Source organism: Chiloscyllium plagiosum, chromosome 12 (assembly GCF_004010195.1).
Source record: "Chiloscyllium plagiosum isolate BGI_BamShark_2017 chromosome 12, ASM401019v2, whole genome shotgun sequence".
NCBI classification, from domain to species: domain Eukaryota; kingdom Metazoa; phylum Chordata; class Chondrichthyes; order Orectolobiformes; family Hemiscylliidae; genus Chiloscyllium; species Chiloscyllium plagiosum.
In genome coordinates, this window is record NC_057721.1 from 61452094 (window position 1) to 61467670 (window position 15577).

Below are 15577 nucleotides of genomic sequence, written 5' to 3' on the forward strand. Positions count from 1 at the left end.
TTCTGAATAGCAAACATGCTCCAATACATTCATGACATTAAATTATTTTAGACAGAGTCATTTCCTAGCCTTTGAAGCTTTATCTGGTTTTCACTAATGGATATCTAAAATGTAACTAACTATCTTCTTAATTTCATACCATAGGGCAAAAAGTTATAATTTTTAATTACCGCATTATCTAAAATAATTTGGATTACTGTTTATAACTGCTGCAGTGTGGCTTTATTTGCAATTTAGAAGATCCCACACTTATGATGTTCTTTTCTGCTTATCAAGGAAGAATGTTACATTGACAGCAAAGGCATTTGTCTAATGTAGAGTCATAGAGTCATAGAGATGTACAGCATGGAAACAGACCCTTCCGTCCAACCCGTCCATGCCGACCAGATATCCCAACCCAATCTAGTCCCACCTGCCAGCACCTGGCCCATATCCCTCCAAACCCTTCCTATTCATATACCCATCCAAATGCCTCTTAAATGTTGCAATTGTACCAGCCTCCACCACTTCCTCTGGCAGCTCATTCCATACACGTACCACCCTCTGTGTGAAAAAGTTGCCCCTTAGGTCTCTTTTATATCTTTCCCCTCTCACCCAAAACCTATGCCCTCTAGTTCTGGACTCCCCTACCCCAGAGAAAAGACTTTGCCTATTTACCCTATCCACGCCCCTCATAATTTTGTAAACCTTGATAAGGTCACCCCTCAACCTCCGATGCTCCAGGGAAAACAGCCAAAGGATTGGTATTTCCTTATATTATGATGGCAATTGTACAACAGAAAGTAGTTCATGAGGTTTAAGTACCATTGGGATGTCTAGAAGAAGTAATGAGGTGGCTAACAAATGAACTTTCTTCCTGCTTTTCTTTCTGCTGCCTAATGTCCAAACATTAGGCCATATAACATCACGATGACATCTCCTTTCCCTACAATATCTATTCTTACAATTCCTCAAAGTAAGATATCACTGATTATTGGAAATTAGGAATTTATTTTGTGGTTGTGGCCAAGCCTAGTGGTGACCATGTTCATTCTAGCCAAATTACAACCATGCTGGAACATAAGGCTCTCACTCCAGTATTCTGAGGCAGCGTTAAGCCCAATACTGGAGTTGAAGGACTATTGCGCTGAGCCATTACATTGCCCCTTCTTTACAATAAAGTGACCAGTAGAATTTATAACAGTTGAATATGTGGAATATAACAAAAAATGTGTTCTCTACAGTGACATCATTCTGGTCTTTTATACTGGAATCTGACAGTGGAATGAGCTTTCTGGAAATTGCTGTGATAACCAAACCAAAACTTTTGTTCCTTTTTTAAAAATACGAGATAATTTTCTTCACATCTTACTGATGTGGAGCCACTGGCTATCGAGGATTTGGATGAACTTAGTAAATGTTAGAACACCAAATACCACTCAACTTTCCAACTCTAAGTAAGGATATGTCAATCCATCTGACTTCTAGATTTAGCCTTGCAAAAATAACATCCAGGATCCTGCTCCCCATCGTTATTTAAACCACTACTAACGGACCCTCGACAAACACATTGAAAAGGGATTGGTAATGGGTCCATCATTGTTTGTCATTTACTTAAAAGATTTGGAAGAAAATTTAGAAGGCATGGTTAGTAAGTTTGCGAATGATACCAAAATTTATGGTATAATTGACAGTGAAAAAGATTAAGAAAAAGTGAGAACTGCAGATACTAAAGATCAGAGTCAAAAAGTGTGATACTGGAAAAGCACAGCCAGTCAGGCAGCATGTAAGAAGCAGGATAGTCAACATTTTGAGCATTAACCTTTCATCAGGAACATGGGGGGAACTGGTGCCCAGTGGGGCTGAGAGATAAATGGGGGAATGGGGTGGGGGTTTGGGGGGGGCTGGGGGAATAGTAGCTAGGAATGAGATAGTTAGATGAATGTGGGGCATGATGGTGATATGTCAGAGCGGAGGGTGGGGTGGATGCGTGGGAAGGACGATGGACAGGTAGGACAGTTCAAGAGGGCGGTGCCAAGTTGGAGGGTTGGAAGATTACTTAAGATTACAAACAGATCTTGATCAATTAGATCAATGGGCTGAGGAGTGGCAAATTAGTTTAATTTGGATAAATGTAAGGTGCTGCATTCTGGTAAAACAAACAAGGGCAGAAATTATACAGTTAATCGTAGGGGCACAGATAAGGTGAATAGCAAAGTGGGAGAATTCAAAACTGGGGGCATATTGTTAAGGTGAAAGGAGAAAGGTTTAAAAGGGACCTGAAGGGCAACTTTTTCACACAGAGGGTGGTTCATATATGGAATGAACTGCCAGAGGAAGCGCAAGATACAGGTACAGTTACAACATTTGAAAGACATTTGGATGAGTACATGAATAGGAAAGTTTTAGAGGAATATGGGCCAAACACAGGCAAGGGAGACTAGTTTAAGTTAGAAAACTTAGTCAGCATAGACGAGTTGGACTGAAGGGTCTGTTTCTGTGCTACATGAATCTATGACTCTAAGACTACCACTCATATGTGTTTTTAATTATTCATTTGATCATTATTAGTGAAGAGTAAAACCAGTAAGTGTGGTTATTGATTATACAAATACAAAACCTTAATTGTCACCAACAAAAGCAGATACATGGCAATACCACTACCTTCAAGTTCCCCTCCAAGCCACTCACCATCCTGATTTGGAAATATATAGCCATTCCTTCATAGTTGCTGGATCAAAATCCTGGAATTTTTTCCCTAACGGCATTGTGGGTCAACCCAAAGCAGGTGGACTGCAGCGGTTCAAGAAGACAGCTCATCACCTCCCTTCTCAAGGGCAACGAGAGACAGGCAATAAATGGTGGCCAGCCAGCAATGCCCACATTCCATAAATGAATTTATTTTCACAATCATAATCTTCATAGAACTTTTACTTCCCAAAGATAGAGTTGACCTCTCCCTGTTTCTTTTGGATATCTTTCATTCCTGGAAAATTGGTCAGATAGTGGACCTTTCTATTGCAAGAGAGTTCTAATGTTACTCTTTCTCCTTCTCCCATACCCAAACCTCACCACTCTCACTTTCCTGGTCTCAGTCCAGCTTCTCTGAATAGTATAGCAAATGAAGACCAGTGATGATTTTAGGAAAATGCACTCTCTGTGGTGCAGCACTTTAGTGCTTGAAAATTAAAAACATATTTGATGTAGTTATTGTCCCTCATGCCATCTCTAATAATTAATTACTTTCAGTTCAGGTGCATTACTGCAGAGAATATGAAAGGTTCACCTTTTCTTAGTCTTTCCATCTCAAAATCCAATTCAGTCTCTTCCTTTCTGAGTTGTATTTTTGATGTTTTGCAATCTTCATTAGCTTCATTTGGTGCTTCCTTCTGTTGTAAAATAGTTATTTTTAAAATAAGCTTTTGTATATTGATTGAGTGTGATCTCAAGGGCAGTGTGATAACAGCAGTGTGGTACCACTTTTATCAAGGCATTATTTTCAACTGTCCCCAGTTTCATTACATGACTGGGCATCATACTGCTGCTGTCACTCACTTCAATTAAACAAACACAACAAAAATCAAGGTACACAGCAGAAAACTCTGTAACACACTTCATTCACTTGAGGCAGAGCAATAATAATAAAGAGTACTAAGCCAAGGTGGCTGCCCTGATAATTTAGTGCAGACCCAATTCTCCTAGGTCTATCACTGGTCTGTGCTAAGCTGGAAGACCTCAATCAGAATGCATTGTGGGAAATGCTACAGTTCTCTTCAATCTCACTCAGGTGAAGGATAGCATTAGAATTCTGAGCTCCTGTACTTTTTGACTAATGTTGTATTCTAAAATTAAAATGCATTGAAGACAAGCATAGGCTTGATTGTAATGTTACTTCACAAGCCCTGAAAATAATACATAGGTTAATATCAGAGTCTGCACTGTCAGCAGGATAGCTGAGAGATGTTTTGTTTCTGCTCAGTAATGTCATGAGTCAGCTGGCTTATTTATTTTTCTTTTCCTTATGTTGACTAACTCATAATTCAAATATTGGCTAAATCTAACGATACTACCCCGTTCTTTAAAGTATGTACTAAGGTTTGATAGAGTCCCAGGTCTAGAGTCTCTGTTGGCTTATCTTGGCTTTTTCTCGGTTCTATTTCATGCCGCCAATCTTTGACCTCAAATTTAACCTCTCTTTTTTCCTGCAATCTACTCTGCTCTGACGTTCTCTACTCGTTCACTTGTCAAACACTTCTCCCTACATAGATTCTTACTCCCTCATTCTTACTCATCTTAAAACCTCAGTTAACTGAGATTATCTTTCTCTCTGAGTTCCATTCTTTCTTATGGATCTCATGATTTTTGACTTCTGCCAATAAACTCATTATTTATGTCTCTGTTCATTTTGAACTGCTCAGCATCTTTAGATTTTGCTATTTTATGTTGGTTGACTTTTAGATTTCCTGTGAGCTGAACTGGATATTTGCTTTTTTCTGAGTATGTATATTTTCAATATCATAGAAGGCAGTTTCTGAGCAACATTTGGTGAAACAAGGCCAGATTCAAATCAATAAGCTGCTTTTAAAAAGATAATCTATTTTTCTAATCAACCAGTTCGTAGATGTCTTACACACCTCTGGACTAGGTGGGACTAGAACCCAAGCCTCCTGCTTTGGAGTAAGCATGTGCCACAAGGGGGCTCAAACTGCTTTATTTCAAATGTGTTTTTTATTTAACCTATTTTTTCCAGTCAACCTGTTTAGAGGTGTTATTACACACCCCTGGAGCAAATGGGACTTGAAGCCAGGCCTCCCAGTCCAGGGATAGGGACTCTACTGCTGTAACATAAGAGAGCTTAAGCTGCTTTATTTCTCAGCAAGGTGAACATACAAAACAGCTGTTTGGACAGAACTTACTTAATTCAACAGCACAATTTACCTTCAAGCAATAATACAGATTTAACACACTGAATGGCCATTGCATCAGTGCGCCATCTAACTTGACATAACTTAATTCTTTACTTAAAGGTACAGTTTCATGCTAGTAATCTGACAAATTTCAAAACTTCACACTATGTAGTCTTTAGTAATAAGCCTAAACAGTGAGCGTAAAAGAGCTATTCAACATGTGTACACACGTTTCTGCAGGAATGAAGAATTCTGCAATAATCAGCAAGAATAACCTGACTTAATTTCATTCCCCTTCCTCCCTTAACTCAATGTCAGAGCCCAACCGTAATCCTCTGTAAGGCTAGTTAACACAAATCAAGGTCCTTCTGGTTGTGTCAGTTGTAACTGAAAAGTGAACTTATCAACTTAACCACCACTATAATAGAATTATCTGTGCCAGTTGGAATTAATAAAGTATTCTTTGGTATTTAGTGCAACTACTATGAAAATCACTTTGTATCAGTTAATTGACAAATGACAGGGTATGTTACATCTGAAGTCTGGTTGAAATAGAAATTCAATAAAAGGTTACCTCACTATGTGCAGACTTCTTCTCTAAATTTGGGAGGACATTATGAGGAGAAAAAGAAGTGATGGGAGACAAAGATTCTTCTGTCTGTATTGCTTTGGCCACATTTTCAGCTGTGTGATAAAAAGATACAATAAGTGCAACTGCAGAATTACTACAGAACCTACCATAGTCCAGATCCGAGTGAAATTTATACATATTTAGCTTTTATTCCATTGCAGCACATTCAAACATCATTACTGTCATTCTTTTTAATTGCAAAACAGGTGAATTTACAATGCCATATACTGAAAGATTTTATGAAATACAGAAGATTAAGAAACAGGATAGAGAAAGTCATTTTCTTTTAAAAAAAAACAAAGTCTAATTAAATAGGAATAATAGGTATTCATTCACACTGGGAATGTAAACAAAGCTATTTGAGACAATAGAATTTGATCCTCAATTTTGATGACATGCACTTATTAACCCTGGGACACAAGTTTAAATTTCTGAATTTAGAAATGGCTTAGAAGGATCATATTATTTACTATTAAGTAAAACAGAATGTTTCCATTTAACTAATAAAAATGTTGTGGGCTAATTACAAAGGAAGGCACAAAGTGGAAATGAGTTTGTGATAAGATTTGATTGATTGGAACTGATTGAGGACGATGGCAGGTAGGCAAAGTTTACTTATTGCAAAAGAAAGAATTCTATGTCAATTTTTTCCTCTTTCTAAAATCTCCTATTGATCTCGTGCACAAATCCAGCGTTTGAACACCTACTGAATTTTTAGGGGCTAATTTTGTTAACACCATGCTGATACAATAAGTAATATTGTTTGACTGCATTTAAGTCCCATCTGCTTCAGAGGTGTGTAATAATATCTTGGAACAGGTTGATTAGAAAAATAGATTAAACTACATTAATAGTCCAGAGGGATTTCTAAGAAAAAAAATGTTGCTGTAAGGCTTTATTGGCATGAAACTGAATCCTCTATCTCATTGGATACTATTACACATGATTGCAAGAAAATTACACATAGGGAACATCATTTGACCAGTATGTTTTAACTGCATCAATTGCCTTTGACTCTACAATCCTTTTTGAAAGCTTATTCCAAGTGTTGGTGTCCCTCTGTGTGGAGGTAGATTTATTAATCACAGCCCTAAAATTAGTTTATACTCATTTATTTCATTCCAATATTCACATTTTAATTTCAGTGTTCCAGATTTGGCTTTCTAATGACATTTACTATCTTAGCCAGGGTATCAGCAGACTGCAGATTCAAATCCCAAACTTCAGCACATAGTCCAGGCTGACACTTTAGCGCAGTAAGGAATGCTGCCTGTGTGTTGTCTTGTGGACCCCTGGAATGGCAGTGAGGCATCAGCTGCAGCAATAGCAGATCGGGGACTCCTGGCTGCAGGAGACCTTATAGAGGTGGTAGCTATGTTTGGGACCCTGGTCTATGAAGATAAACTCTATTTAAGTCCTTTCTTTTATTCTTCTTGTATCTCAAACTGGTGCCAGATTGTGGAGGTAGAACACTTTTCACTGTACAGCCAGTTCTGTTATAATACGACAGTTCTGTGCTTGTGCAGTCTCACATTAAAAGAAAATCACACAATAGTCGTGCCATTCAAACTATTGGGGCCAGAATCGCGTTGTAGCTAATACAGGTAAGGAAAGTCAAGGTGATACAGAGGAAATGAGTGTAAGCATGTATGTGCATGCATGGAGTCATTTTTTAAGTCATTCATAGGATCTAAATATTACAGGCTTAGCCATCATTAATTGTCTAGGCCTAATTGCTTTTGAGAAGGTGTAGTTCATTCTTTTAGTTGAAAAATTCTTCATTTTAATTATCTTAGTTAAAAATCACACATCACCAGGTTATAGTCCAACAGGTTTATTTGGAAGTACTAGCTTTCATAGCACTGTTCCATCATCAGGTAGCTGTGTTGATTATCTTAGTAGTGATCACCATATAAGATTCTGAAACAATATGGTGGATATTGCATTGGAGTTCAGCACGTGTCAATGATGGAGCATGCATTTGCTGCTGTAACTCTCCAAATCTCAATAGTGGCATTCCTGGAAAAGGCCAAATGCATACAAGGGTCTAGAAGTTGGGCCATGTTGCCTTATTTCTGGGGCACAACATGGCTAAGGCTTGAAACTAGCATTAGTTATGGTCCTGACAAGCCACTCCAGTTTGAAAGTCCTGGCAGGAATAATGAAACCGTAGTCTACTACTCCCAGAAGTCGTCAGTTTTTCCTAATGACTTCTCAACTTGTTTTCTTAAGTTTCCTTTCTATCACTTTAATCTCTTGCCTATATCCTATTTGACTATAATTCACTCTGATTCATCATTATTATTTGCTTTATTTCTTCATCTATCCTTAATGAAAGTGATTAAGGAGATACATCACTGGACCTAATGATCAGGTTACAGCTGCTCAAATAACCTGGTTGTGCCATGACCAATACAAATTTCCAATAATTTACGGTGTAAAATTTTTTTTTTGTAGAAAAATCTAATTCATGCCTTTCTGAATGAAATTCACCATTCCTGCAATTTCTGGGTTGTTATCTACAAACAAAATCCATAGATATACTAAAACCATAAGAACTTTAATTCTTAACAGTACCCTAAAATCCACTGTGCTCTTGTGTATTTATTTGACATTCAGCTTTCAGCCTGGATGAGCCTGGAGCCAGTGTTTTTGCCAGAAACTCAACACCATTGCAGTCAAATCCATCATGTTATTCATGTCCTTATTCTCAGAGTTCAATAGTGTGAAAACACAGTTTCACACTGTTGAGTTTACAACTGCAGATCCAATGCGTTACAGGTCATTCCAGACACCAGGCCTTGCAATATATCCTCACAAACTCTTTCTGAGACACAGCCCTAATCCATTTTCCTATCTTGGTATCCTATCTTCGTGCGTATTGATTTCAGTATTCTTCTGTAATATTGTCTAATTTACACTGGTTCTGCAGTTTCAGCCCTCAGCAGCCAACTATCACCACCATTGCTGAAAAAAAGACACAGGTTTTCTAAACATTTTGTCTTTAAATTGAGGCTGGCAGTTAACTGTTATTCATCATGAATTGGTGTATCCATAATGACAATATCTCTACCAATCAGAGTTCATTTGCCAGCCAATCAGCACTCTCCTCTCATTCAGCAAAACTTTTTTTTCCCTTGACACTGGTATTCTTGCAAAATGCTAAACATGCCTTTTAACTCAAGTTTTGACCACCAAACAACTAAGATACCATCACCAATATTAAAGCTTTGAGTAACCATATTCTGGAATTCTCCTCCTAATCAGCTCGCATTTTGCTCTCCTCTCCTTACATTTCCAAAGGCCTTTTTCTTTAAGGCCTTTACTCAATCATGGCTTCAGTACGATCACCTAATCTTTCAATTCCCATTCAGTGTCCATTTTTGTATTCCACTCCATCTTCCTTCTAGCTTATGTATTTTCCAGAGTAATTGGACAAAATTTTAATACCAAGCATAGAGATGTTGATAGTAATACCTGCTTGGATTTCCTGTAGGTGGCTGTGTATTTGAGTGACACCAATAATTTTAATCTGCCTGCACAATTAATTTAGATTCTTAGCCAACCACAACAGCAGAGTGCCTTGCAGAAGGACAAGGTTTCACTCAGATGAAGAACACTGATTCTGTATCATATTGATCAGAAGAAAATAATTGCTATAAATTATTTAAGTGAATAGTTTGACTTGATAATGTGTGAAAAATTGAGCTCGGTGACTTTTTTTATATAGGCGGCAGACTGTAGATACTTTCTATGCTTGTGAGTATGCACACTCAGTATAAAGGTATTTTTAAAAGATTAATCGTAGTATAAAGTGTTCCTGGACACCCAAGATGGAGAATTAGTGGGACTGGGACTATTTATACTCTCATAATTAAGTTAAAATGTATTTCTCCAACCACCCTTTCTACCTATCCCCAGCCTCAACTCTATCCCAATGAGCTTTTGCTTAGTGATGGCACTATAGCACCATCTTGTGCTCAGTTTATAGCATATCATTAAAATGATGCTGCAACTCTTCATGATTCTGCAAAATTTATAATAAACCTCATTTATGAGTGTGGCATGACAATCAAAAAGCTTGACAAATTGGTTTTATTACCTGATCCGTCCTTTCCTGTTTCACGCTTGTTGAATTGCTTTCTTTAACAATTAGACAAAGTAGTTTTTAATTTGTTCCCTTTTCAAAATTAAATTTCTTTAAAGGATATTACAAATAAATTATCACACATGTTGCACAGGCTGTAGTAGAGTAAGTTAAAGATAGGCTGGACTCAATTTTCAAATTTCAGAAATGGCCTAAACCATTTCACTTTCAATTAACTATTTTGAAGTGCAATAACTTTGATTTGGTTTGATTTATTATTGTTGCATGTACCTGGATATAATGAAAAGTTTTACTTGCAGTACAGGCAGATAGACCATACAAAGTGCATTAGAGTAACAGAAGAGCGAAGAATGTAATATTATGGCTGAAGAGAATGTGCACCCAAGAAGGAAATCAGTGTTAAGTTTAAAATTTGAGACACCTACTCAGAAATCTAATAGCAGCAGGAAATAAGCTGTTCTTGAATCTGTTGGTATGTGTGTTTAAGAACTTGTATCTTCTGCCTGATGGCAGAGATTGGAAGAGATTATAACCGATGTGGGAGGTGTCTTTGATTATGTTGGCTGCCGTTCTGAGATAGCGAGAAGTATAAATGGAGTCAACAGATGAAAGGTTGACTTGCGTGATACACAACTCCCTTGTTTGTTATGGTCCTGGGCACAGCAGTTGCCATACCAAACCGTGATGCACTAGATAGAATACTTTCTATGGTGCATCTATAAAAATTGGTGAGAGTCTTTATGGATATGCCTAACGAATTAGGCAAAGGTAGTAGTCCATTTAAACTCAATAAGAGGGTCATCAGACAACCCTTCAGAAACTAATAGATTTCCTTTTGTATTCTTCATTGTGTCAGAGAATTACAACAGTCATGTAGAGCTGGTTTCACAGACATTTCCAAAGTTAAATATTAAAATGAAGAACGTGACTTAGGGAGTTTTGAGAATGTGACTCTTGACAATGCAACTTGTTGTCAACAGATTATGAAGGCAGCTCTAACAGGAACCACTGAAACAGGCAGACAGAATCCTGATTTGATGTCTTAATCAGAAGATAACATCTCAAACATTCCTTCACAGAAGTGTTGCCTAGATTTTGTGGTCAAATCATAAGTTCGGGTATGTTTTGGGGATATGGAAGGGTGTAGAGGAATGAGGCAGCTTGTCTAAAATCCTGATATCTGAGGGACCCAGATGCCCTACTACTGATAAAGGCAGAATTCCATGAACATTTTCTTTTTTTTCCCAGCCTAACATACACCTAAGTTATCAGAGATGGTTTCTAATCACTGGAAGAAATCAAGTTTGGTAATGCAGGAAGTGTGGGGTGGCCACTAGTCACAAGAGAGAACAAATAACATTAAGATTCTGATAGAAGGTTACACAGCTGAAACATTAATCCTGGGAAACCTGTTAAACATAAATCACGCCCCCAAATGCAGTGTAGAGCATGATTTAAATACAATGGTGAAGCCTCACCTTTCTTCCAAGCTATGGTAAAGATCATTTGAGATAGGTTGGGTTCTGTTCCCTGACCTTTAATATCTAACCTTCTTGACTCTCTTCTGCTCATCATAGAGAGTTAATATTGAGGTCTTAGAGAGAGATTTGAACCACACCTTTCCTGACAGTGCTGTGCTAACTCTGCAATATATTCAACAATGGATCTGAAACACATGAGGGTTTGACTTCTGAACCTATTGACAAAATGTTATGGAACAACTTTGTGTGAATACACTTAGATTAATCTACCTTTATGTCTTGTTGATGACCGACTGTTCTTTGAATGATCCAGCAGCATTCGATTAGCATAGATGTTTCTCACTCCTAGCTGCCTTTGTTTTTCCTAAGAAAAAAATGACGATTATTATGAGAAATGCGCACAGTATACTCACCCATATGAAATGTCATCTAAATAGAAGCACCACACATTGTATTGTATAATTCTGTATTACATTTTATAAGCAATACAAAGATCAAGTATCTGAACAGCAGCATGTTTGTGTATGATTTATTGCAAAGTTCATTATATGAACTTGGCTGCCATGGCAGACAGAAAGGATTAAATGATGCAGGGTTAGCTTGCTCACAAGGGAGCTGTGGGTTTTGACCAACAACCAAACTTGACTGTTTTAGTTTATCTTAAGTGTTATGGACCAGGCCCGATCCCTCAAAACATTTTTAATCAGGTAGCCCATACTGTAACTTTGCTATTTATTTAGGTAAGTGTATAGTGTATATTCCTGGAGTGATTTAGCTCATTTGACGACCAAGTTTTAAACAAGTAGAATTTATTTATAAAATTACAGAATGAAACACAAAGAACAGAAAATACCGGATAACATATCCTATCTAAAGTAACCAACAGACTATCCTGACTTAATAATGCCGTTCTGAAACTACTTGCAACAGTCCCAATACAGGGTAAACACATCCCTTAGCACAAAGAATGAAAATGAAACAAACCAGGCTTGGCATGAGAGAGAGAGAGAGAGAGAAAGAGAGAGAGAGAGTACTTGGCTGGACTTGCCCCATCAACCTTTCTTGACACACACTGCTGCTGAACTGAATCAAAAGCTCTAATCTAAACGAAGGCTAGCTACACAGCTAGATGGCTACTCCCCTTTGATTGTACTGTTTATTTTAAAAGATATGAAAGCCCTAGGCCAAAGGCATTATCTGTTAGGGGTAAACAAAAAGGGCCAATATAAACCTTTCAAACACAGCCTAGTTGGAACCGGCCAATTACCCCCTCTCTGGGTGAAAAAAACTCAAGGGCATAGTAACCTTTTAAAAAGACCAACACTGTAACATAATTATTGCTGCAACTCCGAGAACAGGTTGCCAACCTAGTATAAGAAGAATCTGTAGATGGTGGGAAAGGGATCATAAGAGTTTAAAATGAAACAAACTCTATTGTTTGAATGGAGTATGGGGTAGAAAAACGTGAACATTTATTATTGCAGTTTGGTTCAAAACCTAAAGACTTGTTAGACTTTTGCACCCAGGTTCTAAGCTTCACCAGTCTCAAAAGTATTTTGTAGTGGGTCTACCGAAAAATGAGATTGTCACACAGATGAAACATGTATCTACCTTTTCTGAAATACATACAACATTATGACCTAACAATCCCATTCACACCATCTGGGTAGAACAGCCTCTGTGTTAGTGTGATAGATCACACGCAGGTACTTTGATTTGCCCTGTTTGAGAATATCTGGCTTTAAGCCAGCCTATAGACATTTCAATCTGTTTACTCCTACACATGCTGCACCAGTCCAATGTTAAAATAGCAAGTAGTTACATGGAAGTCTCTAATGACAACAAAAATAATAACATTTATCAGAGCTAAAGTAGGATTAATCAAGAAAAAAATCCAACACAAGAATTGTCTGCTGTAGATTGTTGCAACGCACATAACTGTATAAAGACTTTTTTTAAAAAGAAAACAAATTGACGTTTCTTAGTTAAATGGGGACACAGATAAAAATTTGAAGATGAGAATTGAGAAGTTTTGCTGTAAGAAAGTGGTTATCCCAATTATTCAGTATGTCAACATGCAATAACACACAGACCAGGAAAATCCCAAGTTCAGCCCTGAGTTGGCTGGCCTTAATCAGGGTCACTCCAGACATGCAATACTGGCATCAGAATCCTACATCATAAAGGGGAAGAAAATGGGCAGAGTTTTTACTGCTGATTATTGGGCAGTGTCTCTTGCTGAAGCTTGCATGTAAACATTGAGTGGTAGGATTGGATTATTGTTCCATGTGTTGACCAAAACTTACAAAGGAGGGTGCATTTTCTGGGCCACCGCAGTTCCTGCAGACCTACTTTCCTGACAGACTATTCGACAGATGATTATATATGTGAACCACTCAAACATATATTCTTTTCCCCATGCTTAATGGCAGACAAAGCACATGCTTATGTCTATTTTAGTTGAATTTTGTTGGAATAGATCACTAACCTATCACCAAGGGCTGTAACATGAGGGGTCACTCCACATCAAGCATAACTGGCCTGTCCAGCTCTCACTGCAATGGGGAGGATTTACAGATTTATAATTAGCCTGACTGGCCTTGTTACAAACACACCTCCAATGGCCATCAAATCCTGGAGTCATTTTTATCATGCAGCTTCCAGCTCAGAGGTAGGACACTATCCACTATGCCACAGAACATATGAATGAAGATTCTGTACCAGGACTACTGGCAGTTCAACCAATGCTGGATGGGCCCAAAGCCACTTCATGACAGGTTGAGATGAATATACTGCTGAAATCCAAATTCAGTTTGTTTATGAGACCAGTACATTAACCAGATAAACCACGGTACCGTGTACGTACTGTCATTATCTGCCCAGATGCCAATTATGAAAGGTGTGCAGGAACAACTTCCCCTCAGGAACAAGAATTTCCACCTCAGATACCAGAATTGGAGCTTGATGCTAATCTGAGGCTGACAACTTTCTAGCACCAGGAGTGTCACCAGGAGCAGTGTCCACTTCAGGTCCTGTGCCAAAGTCAAGACGAGTTGTAGCAGGTGAGTCAGGGATCTCCTTGGTGTTAAGTTGGCAAGGCGTGAGGTGAGCTGGTAACTCTGTGGTTGGATAAATCCTGGCTATCACTGCATCAGTTTTTAAGTGGGAAATTGGTCAGTTGGTTCACTAGTAGTTAGGCTGGCTGATACCACCCCTTTGGCTGGTAAAATTGTGGTCGCAGCTATTGGATGAAAACCCACCAGGGAGAGAGATAAAATCATACATTATAACTGTACAGATGCCAGTGATCTGCTGATCCCCACTGGTATTTACCTCAGCTTGAGATGAGAATACAGGTGGAAAATTATTTTTGAAAACCTGTCATCACACGTTACACGTCTCAAGAGGGGAAAACGTAATTTTCTGTTTATAGGCCATGGTTATGAAATTGCACTCATGCCTGTTAGCAATAATAGACATCAAAAACTCTGCATGCATTCTCACCATGAATTTCTCTCATTAATTTTAATGGATGGAAAATGGTTTGGTGCACACCTACAGTTTCCTGACGTGTGTACCAAGTGGGTGAGGCTTCTTAAAGTAGGACCAATGTATGCACCTAAGGACAATTTACAATTCTCGGCTCAAGATTTATTGGCTGTTTAAAGGGAGATTAAGTAATTTGGGCAGGCTTCTCCTTTCGGTGTTAACTTGTAAGACTTACATGCCTTGGCCAGCTGCCTTACTGCACACAACTGACAAAGGAGATCTGGAAGCAAGTTGCTCAGAAGGGATTTATAAAAGTGTAAAGAATCTCAACAACAGAAAAGTGACAATACACAGACTTACATCATTACAGACTGGCAGTTTAGTCTGTGAATCCTCGTTAATTTTTGTTCAAAGCATATCATTGCATAGAATTATTCCAGAGTTAGTCTCATTCATTCTGTGTTCATAGACTGTGCCAGGAATGTGGTGGGAATCCAGTTTATTCACATAAGTGAGGATGTTGTGCAGTTGTAGGAGCAGAGTAAGAAGAGGCAGAAATTCCGGGGTTTTTCCCCTCTGAGACATTCACAATGATGACATACAAACCTGTACCAATGATTTCCTTATGGAGGATCCCTGGCCTTGGTTCTGTCAGAGTGAGGGGTGTAAAGGGTGGATACCTCCTGAGTTAGAAGGTGGGATCAAATATCCCAGGAATCCTCTCTGACAAATTCTTAATTAGTGAATAATATTTGGTGAAGAAGGACCTTAGCAACTCAATGATAGAGTATGTAGAAATAAAGTAGGAGAAAGTGAGGACTGCAGATGCTGGAGATCAGAACTGAAAAATGTGTTGCTGGAAAAGCGCAGCAGGTCAGGCAGCATCCAAGGAGCAGGAGATGCTGGAGGCTTCGGATATTTGAGAGGTCCCTTGGGACCTTGGCAAGTCTACCCTGTGAATTTCCAGGCATTTGAAATCAAG

The 15577-nt window shown here is 38.4% G+C and overlaps 1 protein-coding gene across 1 annotated transcript in view; it reads right to left on the bottom strand.

Annotated features, from left to right (window-relative positions):
• Positions 1-15577, bottom strand: part of LOC122554839 (lebercilin-like protein) — a 90609-nt gene that overhangs the window by 15143 nt on the left and 59889 nt on the right. Inside the window, exons 5-7 of the mRNA XM_043700187.1 lie at positions 11377-11470; positions 5461-5570; positions 3266-3368 (exon numbers count right to left, since the gene is read on the bottom strand). Of these exons, the coding sequence (XP_043556122.1) occupies positions 3266-3368; positions 5461-5570; positions 11377-11470 (307 nt within the window). The remainder of the gene's footprint in view (positions 1-3265; positions 3369-5460; positions 5571-11376; positions 11471-15577) is intronic.